We start from the raw sequence: 15,068 nt of genomic DNA, 5'->3' as shown, positions 1-15,068 counted from the left end.
AAATGACCGTATTTATGCTGAAAGCTCTAAGGAAGCTTCCCAATTAGTAGACAGAGTCCAACGTGGGCACTATCCAACTTCAGTGATGGTTTGGTGGGGTATTAGCTATGAAGGAGTGACTGAGCCATACTTTTGTGAAAAATATATCAAAACATCGGCACAAGTGTATCAAGATACCATTCTTGAGAAGGTAGTGAAGCCCCTTAACAACACTATGTTCAATAATCAAGAATGGTCCTTCCAGCAAGACCCGGCGCCAGGTCATAAAGCTCGCTCTACGCAGTCTTGGTTGGAAACGAATGTTTCGGACTTCATCAGAGCTGAAGACTGGCCGTCGTCTAGTCCCGATCTTAATCCAATGGATTATGGTCAGTTTTAGAGAGTACAGTTTGCTCTAAACGCCATGATAATTTGGAGTCCCTAAAATAATCCGTACGATTGGCAGTGAAAATTTTTCCCATGAAAAGAATGCGTGCTTCTACTGATAACTGGCCTCAACGTTTAAAGGACTGTATTGCAGCCAATGGAGACCACTTCGAATAAGCTTTTTATACTTTAAATTGGTTTATATTTATGTATTAAACTAACACACTGTAAAAGTAATAAATGTTATTTGCAATAGAATTTTTTTTTCCTTTGTCACACTATTTATGGCAAGATATAAATGAATTGCTGTTCGTTAGTATCGCTAAAACTCAAGAACGGCTGCACTGATTTGGCTAATTTTGGCCTTGAATTATTTGCCGAAGTCCAGAGAAGGTTTAAAAGCTAGATAAATATGAAATTTCTCGTAATTAAATAAAGTTTAGGTCTTTTATTTATCGATTCAGGCACTACGAAGTCTGCCGGGTCAGCTAGTTAATTAATAACTTTCTGTTTAACTGATAATTCCAGAAATTCAATTCATCCATTATTTGTGACTTATAATTCTGGCACTTTTGTTAACTTGTGAGTCCGCACGGGTAGGTACCACCACCCCGCCTATTTCTGCCGTGAAGCAGCAATGCGTTTCGGTTTGAAGGGTGGGGTAGCCGTTGTAACTATACTGAGACTTTAGAACTTATATTTCAAGGTGAGTAGCGCATTTATGTAGTAGATTTCTATGGGCTCCAGTGACCACTTAACACCAGTGGGGCTGTGAGCTTGTCCACCCATATAAGAAATAAAAAAATTGTAAAAAACTCTTTTCCGAATGCTATCACGATCTCTCAACAACGTTGAAGATCTACGAACACCGGTGACTTCGAGACTCGCCAGTAAAACAACTCTTATTAAAAATTCAAAACTAAACAATCGATCTAACGAAAATAAATAATTGCACTCAAATAAATAAACGTTCACTCTTGCAATCATAGCGGTTGAAAGACGTCTACTCGAGGATATACAAGTGTTAACGAAATCCAGTATCGGGAATGCACTGACGTCATCCGAATCACTAGAGGAACAAAATCTGTTACTTCTCAAACAATACCTGTCAGTATAATCAAATGAATAAAGTTTTACAACAAAAATACAGAAACACATATTAACAAAGAGGCCGTTTAAAATTGCAAGAGCTGTAGTATCTAAGTATATAGCAAATCTTAACGTGTGGTTTGTTTGTCGCTGAAGATCGTGGTTAAAGATTTTTCACATACGTTTTTTTTATGAAGTTTAAACTAGACATAGTATTATTTGAAGTCGTCGTGGCCTAAAGTATAAGATTCTCTAAAGAAAGTCAAGCGTTTTTCTTCAGTATTTTATTTCAAAGCAAATTAGTATATAATATCCCTACGTGGGGATGAACCCATGATGCTTATAAGTCCCGATAAGTCATAAATTTTTAGTTGTGAGCCAATAAAAAACTCATATTTAATATTAGTAACAGATTTTTGTTTGTGAATTTAAAGAAATCTCCACGCATCTGACACGATCAAATATGTACATAATTTGAAAATTCAATACGTGTCAAACACAATGGTGTGGGAACTCAAGGATAGCGAGGGGCCCTCCGTTGTTTGTGAGGGCCCTAAAATACGGAATCTAAAATTGTAGTTGACGTGTGGTGTAAGTGAGAAGCGGCGATTTTTCAGATTTTTCTTACTGGTGTAGAACGTCTTGTGAGTCCGCACGGGTAGGTACCAACCATCCTGCCTACTTCTGCCGTGAAGCAGTAATTCGTTTCGGTTGGAAGGGTGGGGCAACCGTTGTAGCTATACTATGGGTGGCGGCATTTACGTTGTAGATGTCTATGGGCTCCGGTAACCACTTAACACCGGAGCGCTGTGAGCTCGTCTACCCATATAAGCAATAAAAAAAAGAATGGCTGTACAATAAATCCACTGATTGGTACTTCTTAACTTAATAACAGTCCAGTGAACTGTATACTGTAGTATACTGTACAAGCCGATTGGGGTCACGAGTTAGTGTATAACAGAACTGTGACCGTGACAGTGACATACATCCGCTCCTGCCTCGTTCTATGTGCTCTAATTTCATGGACTTCTGAGTTAGATTGCGCTATATGCCGGCCGGGACTTGTAGACCAATTATTAGAAAAATCCCGAGAAATTACGTTTTTTTTTCTGTCTTTATAAAATAAATAAATAAAAAATAAAAAGCCTGTATTTCCTTATCCTGAACTTACATTTGCAATGTGATATTTATTTGTTAGTGTTTAGTTAGTTATTAATGCTTATTGTCTAAATGTTAGTACGAGTTAATTTTTGTTATTGGATATGGACCCCTCCTCGGGTGAAGGCCTCCTCCAGTCCTTTCCACTGATCTCTGTCCTTGCCGATCGTTTGCCAGTCTTTTCCTATTATTTCGGTTATGTCGTCAGCCCATCGTCTTTTCGGTCTCCCTACCCTTCTTTTGCCAATTGGCCCTTTCCAGATTGTAGTGTTGACTGTCCACCTGGTGTCTGTGTATCTCAATACGTGACCTGCCCACTGCCATTTCAATTTTAGAGCTTGTGTGAGGGCATCTGTCATCTTTGTTTTCTGTCTTATTACTTTGCTCCTGACTTTTTGAATTTTTCTTATGTTTAGTATACTTCTCTCCATAGCTCTTTGTGTTGTTGTGATTCTTTGTTTTGCTCTTGTCGTGTATACCCAAGTTTGGCAGCCATACAGTAGACAAGGCAGTATACAGGTGTCTAATACAGTTTTCTTAAGGTTTATTGAGTAGTCTCCTTTTAAAATTTCTCTGAGTGACCAAAATTTTTTCTGTCTTTAGTAGTTATTAATCAATTGGAATCAGGATACTATAAAAACTCGTTTGGACAAAAGATAATGGCATTTTTTTTGCATAAGGATAGGTAACGGTGTCAATGATGTCAATATTAATGTCGATCTCAATAATTATGTTCGAAGAAGCTCAGAATAATCGAAATACATACGAGTACGTGAACAATATTAAATGATGAACGTTGTTTCACGAACAGCAAACTATATGGGAAACGTCACAAAAACGAAGTGAACACGTTACGCTCAGACGATTTCAGCCTCAATGAGCCAAATATCATCATTCAAGCTGATAAATTAATTGTCCTTTTAGTTATTAAATTTCCATACCAGTTTACTTAACTACCTATTATTTACCAAATATTTACATGTTTTCTTCGGATTAAAATCAGTTATCAATATTCTAATAACATCTACGTATCACGAAAATTAAAGTAATTCCATTCATCTTATTTTTAAAGATCTTATGAAAGTGGTCCAAATCGTTCTATCCCTGGTACTGCTGTTTTCCCGGAATAGTATCTACCTAAGAATTATAAAAAATACAATCTTTAATCGATTTTGAATTTTGAACATCATAAACTGCTTTCGCTTATGACTTACGATACAAGATAAACTAAAATATTATTAAGAAAACCTATTGTATCGATACCGCGAAAACCAATAAGCTTTATGTTTCTCATTCAGCGCGGCATTGTATTACGCTATGTTTGCTTTTATTGTCTGGATCCTTTCCAAGGTCTCGGATAAGGTGACATTTTCGAACACAAACACATTTCGTCATTCGATATTTATTAACTATTGGCAAAGGAAACTTTGAATTTTGGATGTTTTTGAAATGTTTTTTTTTTATTACCCTTGTAGGTAGACGAGCACACAGCCCACCTGATGGTGAGTGGTTACGGTCGCCCATGGACTTCAGCAATGCCAGCAATGGGCAGACGCAAACTGCTGCCTACCGAAAATATTTTAATGGTACTTGATAATTTCATACACGTAAGAATGAAATATTGATTTGTCTTTTCAGATGGGCGCCACGTCTCTGCATAGAGCCTCGCCACTACATCTGCAAAACGAAACTCCTCAAAATGCCCAAATCCAAAGTGAAGGACATCCGCCGCCGCTGGCAGAGAATGGGCAAGATCAACGAAATCGCGGCCCAGAGCGTCAGCCGCGAGGTCAACGACCCTATGATGGTTAATGATATGAGGGTTAACCCAGTTGTGAGCCCCAAGTCGTATGACTTGCAACCGACCAACGGTAGGAACGGACCGAAACGCAATAGGAACAGAATCAACTCGACGCGCAAATCGAAATCAAATGGTCACGGAATCAATGAGCTGCGGAGGAGGCGACCCGTCCGGAGACGGCTCAAGAGACCATTCCCAGGGTAAGCATTGGCATTATTATTGTTTTTTTTTTATGATTGAAGGATTACTGGTGGCCCCGGGGCCTTTCCAGTATCACCAGGACAGGTTCGAAGTCGTCGTGGCCTAAAGGATAAGACGTCCGGTGCATTCGTATGAAGCGATGCACCAGTGTTCGAATCCCGCAGGCGGGTACCAATTTTTCTAATGAAATACGTAATCAACAAATGTTCACGATTTACTTCCACGGTGAAGGAATAACATCGTGTAATAAAAATCAAACCCGCAAAATTATAATTTGCGTAATCACTGGTGGTAGGACCTCTTGGGAGTCCGCGCGGGTAGGTACCACCACCCCGCCTATTTCCGCCGTGAAGCAGTAATGCGTTTCGGTTCGAAGGGTATGGTAGCCGTTGTAACTATACTGAGACCTTAGAACTTATATCTCGAGGTGGGTGGCGCATTTACGTTGTAGATGTCTATGGGCTCCAGTAACCACTTAACATCAGATGGGCTGTGAGCTCGTCCATCCATCTAAGCAATAAACCAGGAGGGGTGGGATTTGCTAACAGCTACCCGAGCGCCTCCGAAGGAGACCTGACAGCTCAAGAGTAGCTGCTTCGCGAATGAATCTACTACCGGATCGGAATCGCGACCCGCTGAGAAGATCCGGCGAACTCTTTGTCGAGTTCGACGAGTACGGTTACCGAGGTCGCTAAGCCTGCTCCTAGTGTTAGAGCTGAAGGCGTCTAATGCAAAGGTTATCGACGGTGTCGACGGTGACTGGCTCCTGCGTGATCAGGATTCGGGGAATTATTACTGTTAAACATCCATCAAGAATACACGGATTTCAGCTCGGAATTTCGCAATTCGGTAATCGTAAATTTGGCACAAGAAGCCGGCCAGTGGCACGCGCCAAGCGTAATAACGGACCAAACATTTCTTTACGATGCCATTAACGTTTAGAATTTTCAATAACTCGAGGAAACTTTTCCCATTGCAAGATCTTTAGGGCGATACATTTCTTGCGCGGCTCAATTTACTACCTCGAACTAAACACATTAAGTGGATCTTTATTGCGATATACATCAATGTAATGACATTACAGTCTCCCTCGTAATATTCGTAAGTAATTGAAGATTCTGGGGCTGTTGTTTGTTGCTTTACTCGAAATAAAAATAATTTACAGACAGTAAGATAATACAGATCAGAAATAGAAGAGAAAAGAGATAAATCATATTTGATTAAGAGACTTTACATAATAGTGGTAGGATTAGTTCTTAGAGCGCATGTGTAATTAAATGCCTATTTCAGTCGAGAAGTAGTCATACGTTTCGATTTGAAGTTTGGGCTAGTCATTATATTGTACAATTGAGATATCTTAAAGTGTGTGATGGCACTCAGACTTCTGTGTCTACGGGTTCCGTATTCCATTTAACACTAAGTGACCCCTGAGTTTGTTCACACGCCAATAACATTTTACATATAAGACATACAGAAAATTGAAAACATGTTTTAAATTCAGCCTTTTCTACGTTTGTGTTGTGTTTCCATTTGAAATGTTGTCTATATTGTCTGTCCGATGTGCTTAATGCGAGTTTTTTAGCGCTCTCAATAGCGTAAAAGTTAACTGAAATCTGTATACAGTTGGAACAGTGCCTCTAGCGACAAACGTAGGTAAACCTTCGAACTCCATACAAAATTGAGTTAACTTTTACACTATCGAGAACGTTAAAAAACTCGCACTATGCACTGCAATGTACTACTGTACATTAATCATACTTTTTTTATGATTGATGTATTACTGGTGGCCCGGAGGCCTTTCCAGTTTCGCCAGGACAGGTGGGCGAGCAAGGCTCAGCCACGAGGGGTGGGATTTGCTAACAGCTAGCCGAGCGCCTCCTAAGAAAAGACCTAACAACTCAAGAGTAGCTACTTCGCGAATGAATCCACTACCTAATCGGAATCGCGACCCGCTGAGAAGATCCGGCGAGAAACTCAGTGGGCTGATGCATGGGTTAGGTTGCACGTCGAACTCTTTGCCAAGTTCGACGAGTACGGTTACCGGGATCCCTAAGCTTGCTTCTGGTGTTAGAGCTGAAGGTATCTTAAGCATACTGTTTTATTTCCAGTTACACGTGGAACAGACACGACCCCGAGGGCTCGTACCAGCGCAACGCCATGCTGCTTCGCTCCGGGCGCACGGGACTGAGCCCGCAGCAGATCAACACGCATCTAGCGCGCCTCGAGCACCTCCGCAACAAGCAGCTAGCGCGCGCCGCCCGCCGCCGCCGCCTGCAAGCGCACGCCGACGACTGGCTCGTCAACAAGCCGCCGCTGGCGCAAGCGCACGCGCGCACTTACACCGTGAACAACAACATCAGCGCTCTGCACCCCAAGACCATCGTGGAAGAGTTCGACATGCTGCTCCCGCCGGAGACCGCCCCCGCGCCTCATACCCCCGCGACCCCCTGATTCCTAGTAGACATAAGCTTTTATTTCCCGCTCGCTTTAACGATTACGCAACCTTACCTTAACACGTCCGCGACGTTTCTCACTCTCTCTCTCTTCGAGTGACACAAACTCTTTACGTGTTAAGATCTACTGTGTTCTTCTTCTCTTCGCTATACAGAGTTGGCAGAACGTGACGAAAGTGTGATGTGACGTTTTGTTTGTTTGTTTGTTTTTTTACAGTCAAATAATCACATAAAATAATTTCATCCGCTAAGCATCTCGTCATTCTCGTCCCGTGTCCGTTGAGTTTCGCGAAATTTTAAGCCCACGTCACACGATTGTGTTAGAATCGCGAGTCTCAGTCGCCTTGCTATGAGTGTCTATACATTTGTCTATATTCGTTTTTCTATAACTTACAAGCTTATGATCCAGTGAGAGTTTTACTAGGATTATTTAGGTTTAGTTACCACTTTAATATTATGTTCAATGCATACTTTTTGATTGATTAAAACTATTAAAACAAATCTGAGATACGACGGCAATCGGTTTCAATCTTCATTTAATAAAAAATGCAATGAATATTTTATAAAAAAGCCATATTTTATTTAAGTACATCTGTTTTGCTGCTCCTGTGAACAGAATCATCGAACATGTCTTTTTATTGTTAATTAAATATTTATTTCCGTAGTGCGTCGCTCTCAGTGTCTAATTATAAAAAAAACTAGTCAGTAAGATTATTATGAAAATATATCATTGAAAATATATTATTCACTAAATTTTTACTAATAAATAAAAATTATATAATAATATAATCACGATTCTAATTACACATATTTTTTTGGATTTTAACTACACGTTCTTATTTTGTAATGGAGTATTCTAGAATGTTCTAAAACTTTGTATAAAAATTTACAAAAACAAACAATTTTATAAATTTGTCGTACGTAAAAATTGGCATTTTAAATTTATTTAAGATTAATAAATACTACGTAAGCTTCGTTCCAATTTTTTTTTATATTTAGTTTGACTCTAATATTTATAATATATTAAAGAAATATATCAACTGCCAATACAAATAGTCCTCGCATTTATGAGTTTCGTATAAGCGTCAAGAGATTCTACATTAAGAACTTAGGCGAAGACTACACGGTCAATCAATAGCGTCATCGGCGGATACAATGACGGGCGACTAACTTAAGCTGAACTTAAACTGTAACTTTGCACAACTTAGCACAATTACTGCTTAGTTTACTATGGCGAAACTGTGAGTGCAACAAAACTTAACACAAGGTCGATGTTCAAACATTGATCCGAAAAAAAAAAACATTCTGAGCCATATTTGGTTACTGATGAGTGCAAAACTCGTGTGAACTGTGTCTCACACTGAAAATATTTGAGCTTAAGCAGTCGTTGCGATCAATGCGATATTTATTGAACGTGTAGCCTCCCCTTTAGCAATACTTGTACGTGTGTATCTTTAAAATAAATCATTAAAATAAATCAGTCAATCTCTTTATTTAATGTTATTTAGGTTCGATTGCTTTGAAATACATATTATATACTTTTTTTATTATATAATTTTGAAATCTTAACGTTATGGGCATGAGAATATTCAAATAAATAAAATAATCGGATACACAATTTAAAAAAAAAAGCCGGCATAAGGAAATTGAAATGTTTGCTTCATTTTAATTTCCACAAAAATTGTAATTCTTATATTTGCAATAGAGACATAAACCTCAAATTGCCGTTGCAGCATTTAAGCCTACAGGCTTCGACAACCACTTAACACCAGGTGGGCAGAAAGCTCGTCCACCCTTCTAAGCAAAAAATAAATAAATACACTCTAAAACAACCGTAATGTGTTAAATATGTCTCATGCCTCTAACCTTAACTAATTAAAATTAGAACATCATTAAAAAAAAACATTTAGTAATAAAATTTAGATTTCAAACGGACTAGTCTTAATAAATTCTTTACACCGTATCATAGATATTCGTATTATAATAATATTTCGATTTAAGTCAAATTGGAAACATTTAACCCTAAATTAACATTAACATATTTTTCTTAGGACACTTTTCGTTTTGTATTTTAAGTATTAATATTGTACTTGATTGTAATTTATAAGCAAAATAAACATGTTTTTGAGCAAACCGATGTTTCATTCGCGTCATCCGAGTGCTGCCATCTAGCATCGAGTAGCTGGGTACGCTTAAACTCATTTTTGATGTTTATTCTAAACTAAATTATTTAAAGAAGTTTATGAAAGTCGCCATTCAATAGAGGTTGGAGTCCCTATGAAATCAAGTAAGTAATAACGCCTGTCGGCACGGCGCTATAAAACGTTCTAACACAATATATTTATCAAGCACCGGTCATTGTTCTCGTCGAATCCGTCGCTTACGACGAAGGGCTCGATGAGTAAGTTAAGTTAACACATAGACACAACCCACTGAGTTTCTCGCCGGATCTTCCCAGTGGGTCGCGTTTCCGATCCGGTGGTAGATTCTGCGAAGCACGGCTCTTGCTAGGGTTCGTGTTATCAACATCGTCAGGTTTGAGCCCCGCAAGCTCACCTACTAGTTAAAGTTACGCTGAAATGGCCTCTCAAGGCTATCAGCTTAGGTACGTTAAAAATATATATTTAAGATAGGTATTGAGTATAAGATAGTAAATAGTTGTGGGTACTCCTGAAGCGCTCTGAGGAATTGTTTGAGATAATCCACTCTCCGCGCCCACCGGAGAAGAGGCAACTCACTGTAGGTAGGGTTCTATGGAACACTGCGTTCATCGACAGTGCGTTTCCAAAAATCTATTTATTCTTTCGAATGAACTTTCTACCACAGTGCCATATCACAATGTCTTCCATGATTGATGGCGCCTTGACTTTTCCCCTGGTATTGCTGACGTTAATGAGTTTGCGGTGACCATCGGGTGTGCTCATCTGACTATCAAAGCCAATTAATATAAAACAAATGATTAGAATAGTATCAGTATGTAAGTAGCTTTAAGGGACGGTGCACACACTTGTATAACTAAAATCTTAGAAATCAATATCTCGATTAAAATTATTTGGCGACCCGGATTTGGGAGTCTTTGTTCTCGTCCCGTATTCGGTGGCCATGACACAGATTGTTTTATAATCTACTGGAACCGATAGACACCAACGTGAATACCACCGTCCATTTTAGGACATGAGGTCCAGTCTTAAATTTATTATAGAACTGTCCCACCATCCGAACCGGAACGCTTTTTTTACAATAAAATCATTTTTTCTTACACTATTTTTAATTCAAATTTATCAAAATTTATTTCAAGTTTTTTAGTTGGATTTTCTATAATAGTGTATTTTTTTGTTTTTTTAATCTATTATTTATTTTAAATTTTTTGGTTGAATATCAATTTTTTCAATTTTTTTCTAAGTATTGTATTGTCATCGGTCCTTAATAAGTATGCCAAATTTCGAGTTAATCCGACGTTTTGAAGGGGGTCAAAATCATGTTCAAAAATTCCGTTATATACATACGTCTGAAGCTAATAAAAGCGTATTAAAAATAGTAGCTGTTTGTAAGATTTTGCACCGGATATAGTTGCATCGCTCGATAGGAGTACCAGGCGTTTTAACCTTTAAGCCAAGAACGCTACGAAATAATTTTCTTCTTGGGAATGTCTTTCACGGACCGCGGGAAATTGCCCGTTGGACTGACGGCCCAAATGTTAATGTTCGGTACGGGAATCGGGTCAAACAATTTTTTTAAGTTATGGTGTATATTTTACAATGAACTATGTATAATAATGGTGCATCGTTAATGTAAAAAAATTTAGCCTCCGGAACCATTTTACTCTCAATTTTATTGCTATTATCCTAACAGCCGTTGAAATTTTATGTTGGAATTGAAAATGTCCCGATTCTCCTTAATCTACGGTACTTGTTTTTCTTTTTGTTTTTCCTACCTATGCTGATAGCCTTGAGAGGCTATTTCAGCTTCTCCTTAACGGGTAGGTGAGCTCTCAAACCGGGAGATTGCTAACACGGGCCCTAGCAAGAGCAGTGCTTCGCAGAATCTACCACCGGATCGGAAACGCGACCCACTGAGAAGATCCGGCGAGAAACTCAGTGGGCAAGGTACGTATATAAACAAATTTATTTGAAAATAATCATTAGTGCCATTCAGACATCTGTCAAATACCTTGTATTGTATGTTAGCTAGCGCTACGCCTCTACGACTCTTATAATAATAATGGGCCATGCTTTACTACAGATGGTAAAAAGATGGTGGGCCCTGTATAAAACATTACTGCTATCTATACCTACCTAAGTATATTAATACGTAAAGCAAAAACTTTGTACCCCTTTTTACGAAAATTGCGAGGACGGAGGAGTAGGTATGAAATTTCCCACACTTATAAAAAATATAGAGGAGTGCAGAGTGCTAATATTTTTTTTAAATTATGCATTAAAAATACATTAATTCAAAAAAACATTACACACACTACCATGTATTTGACACACACACATACATATATATACTCTTTGTTTATTGTCAAACTTTTGTTAGTGCTTAAAGTCTGTGGTCAAATTGAGAATAGGTTAACATTGTTTATCTTTAATATTATTTGCCTATAGTCTATAGTGTAGTCTTGGCGAAATCTATGATTATAGAAACAAATACTCTTTGACAAAAGACAGTAGAACCATAATAATGTTCAAACTTATTATAGCCGAATTTCTACTTGTGCGGGACCACTAGTTCTTATAAATTTCTGATGCAAAACAAATCATGCACTCTAGCTTGTAGTGTAGTTTTCTAATTGAGCTAGTCTGCTCAAAAAACGCCAATAAAAATGTTAATCAACACATTCCTTTTCACTTTAACCGCGCGAGGGCTAGCTTGAATCCGCAAAAGATCAACGACCCATTGACCGGAGTCATTTCCATCTAGATGAACCGATACCGTCGCCATGGTGACCGGCGTAACAAACAATATCACCATACACCAAACGTGCTTGTATACAGCGTCAGAAACAAAAGAATTCTATTTTTACAAGAATGTAATTTCATAACATATAACAATTAATGTTTTCTATATTAGGGACGTGAAATTTTTACTTAGGGGATGTTTAGTAATATATTAATGTTACACGACAAGACAGAACTCAAAATGTTTGCTTCTTCTTAAAGTACTATAATTAATTCACCTTTTAAACGCTGTTTTGAGACTGGATGCATATTATATATAGTTTTAGCCACGTATCATCCGGCTATGGAATGAGCTTCCCCTCCACGGTAGTTTCCGAGCACTATGACATGTCCTTCTTCAAACGAGGCTTGTGGAGAGTATTAAGCGGTAGGCAGCGGCTTGGCTGTGCCCCTGGAATTGCTGAAGCCCATGAGCGACGGTAACCACTCACCAGCAGGTGGGCCGTGTGCTCGTCTGCCTACAAGGGCAATAAAAAAAAGTTTCTGTAAAGGATGATGTATGATATTTAAGGATAGTAAGATATTATGCGGTACCGTAAGATACTAAAACATCATAATACAACATAGCAAAGGTACGAATGTAAGATCCTTGTTAATAATTTATTTATTGATTTTGATTGATGTAAGTGTAAATTCAAACAGGAGAGTGGAATTGGCTTCGATAAGTTTTACCATGAACAGAAAGTCAAAATAATTAGATCCAAGGACTAGTATTCATTTCTTCAAGCACTTTAAAGGGCCCCTTGACTATATTAACGCCAATGCCAAATTCATAAAGCAGTTATAAATCAAAAATTCATTCATCAACTGAACAGCTCTTCACAATTACAATCGCGAATTGGGGACAATAATAAACACTTGTGAAATTAATGGTAGGTAGCGGCTTGGCTCAGTTGGCCCTGCCCCTGGCATTGCTGACGTCCATGAGCGACGGTGACCACTAACCATCAGATGGGCGGTATGCTCGTCTGCCTACAAAGGTATTTAAAAAAAAAAAAAAAAGTGTGTGTGTGTGTGTTAGACATGTGTAAGTAATGCGAGTGATATTACTCGGGTAATATTACCCTACGATGTAATGCAACATCACACATTACGCGAAGGAAACAAACATCACACTATCACCCAACATGTTTCTTTCTTTGTCGTGTAATGTTGCTTAATACACGAACGGAACCGAGCGAGCGAGACAGACCGATCGACGCAAAATAAATGAGCAAGAGACACGGAATTATTCCTAGTGATTTTGAACCGTATGCCCTGGCCGCTAGGTACATTTTTATACCTATGGTACGTCTGAATTTTAATATAGGTATTTGTGTTTATATTTTTCATGCGGCCAGCCGGTAGTTCCCCGCAAGTAGTTACTTAATTTTTTATTCGCAACTTTTGTAAAATCGCTAGTCGCTCGTAATTGTTTAGTAATATTTCATATTAATTTTTGTGTTTGATTTGAATTACTTAAGCACTTGTTTGAAGATAGTTTTATTATTTGTTTTAATGCGTGTTTAATAAGTGAAAGAAATAACGGCGTCTAAATGAAAGTACAGTCCTCCTTGGATGCACTTTGAAGATATCGCGCCGAAACAATGCATCCTCGTATAATATATTAATTAACATTATTGTCGAGCTCAATTTGCAGTCTAAGTCGCCATATGAAATCCGTTCATCCCACAATAAATTATATTAAGTAAAAAATAAAATTATTATATTATTAAGTAAGTCAATCTCTGTCAAGTAATATAACAGTGTATTACAATACAAAGTTCATACTTTGTATTGTAATACACTACTGTAATGACACACCCGAATCATTACCTAAGTAATGTGTATCAACACATCACTTAAGTAATGATTCGGGTGTATAAGTAGATACGATGTATTCGTCGTCACAGTATCTATTGAACGCACCGAGTAATGTTATGAGTGATGTGTAATGTTTTCGAGTAATATCACCTGTCTGTAAAAGTGATGTCATATCACATTACATTGGGAAGTGATGTTTTGCGCATGTCTACTTTGTATTGTAATACACTACTGTAATGACACACCCGAATCATTACCTAAGTGATGTGTATGAACACATCACTTAAGTAATGATTCGGGTGTATAGATACAATGTATTCGTCGTCACAGTATCTATTGAACGCACCGAGTAATGTTAAGAGTGATGTGTAATGTTTTCGAGTAATATCACCTGTCTGTAAAAGTGATGTCATATCACATTACATTGGCAAGTGATGTTTTGCGCAAGTCTAGTGTGTGTGCAAGTCACACACGGTAGAAGTGAAACTTATAAAAAAATTAAAATAATCGCAAGGGTCAACCACTCCGCAGTGCTATGGAACAGCCTCACCCTGGGGGAACCGCCTGCATGACAGTGCATGATCACGGTATCCCTACGCCAGGTAAGTATGATTTAGCAAGAGAAATACGAGAACGTCTATCAACTGTGTAACATCTCGTCACCGCGATGCAGGAATTGTTGAATTTACGTACAGAAACATCTGTTGATAACAAACTAAATAGAATTAATCGTAAATCATCTTTTATAGTATGAGGTAGCGCCCTCTGTGAATTGATATTTTAACTTCACGTATAATGTGTTCTATCTCATTCTCTCACCGGCTGAATCCTATATATTTATGTGTTTGTGTCTCTATGGACTTATTTTTTCGTTTCGTTTCATTTCGTTTCATCGTGTTTGAAATCACAACGATTCCAAAGAAGTTTCAGAGCCTTTAATTATTATTGCTTCAGATAGGCCTAACCTTATTGCTTTAATTACGTGATTACTCATAACAACACGCGAAATGAGTCTTTTATTTTACTATCAGTTGTAAGGTAGCACAAATATCGTATAGACCATCATGAACTTTAAATGGAGTGAAAGTGGTTATGAATTTGATAGATTGACCTAAGAAAGCTCACAAATGCGCTTTCTGATTAAAAATATAAAACACACGCTTTTAGTACAAAAGCTATGTCGTTTTTTAGTTCATTTTAATTTTTTCTAAATTAGGCGATCATGCAATATGAAGA

General features: G+C 38.0%; 1 protein-coding gene across 2 annotated transcripts in view; it reads left to right on the top strand.

Moving 5' to 3' along the window:
- Positions 1 to 9,201, top strand: part of LOC101742338 (uncharacterized) — a 156,310-nt gene extending 147,109 nt beyond the window's left edge. For both annotated transcript variants that reach the window (XM_004924742.3, XM_062674853.1), the window contains exons 6-7: positions 4,252 to 4,614; positions 6,724 to 9,201. In XM_004924742.3, coding sequence (XP_004924799.1) covers positions 4,252 to 4,614; positions 6,724 to 7,066 — 706 coding nt within the window. In that variant the 3' untranslated portion in view covers positions 7,067 to 9,201. The remainder of the gene's footprint in view (positions 1 to 4,251; positions 4,615 to 6,723) is intronic.
- Positions 9,202 to 15,068: the final 5,867 nt, after the last annotated feature.

The sequence above is a fragment of the Bombyx mori genome, chromosome 22 (genome assembly GCF_030269925.1).
Source record: "Bombyx mori chromosome 22, ASM3026992v2".
Classification (NCBI taxonomy): Eukaryota; Metazoa; Arthropoda; class Insecta; order Lepidoptera; family Bombycidae; genus Bombyx; species Bombyx mori.
The sequence above is the reverse complement of the archived record's forward strand: the minus strand, read 5'-3'. Positions and strand labels throughout refer to the sequence as shown.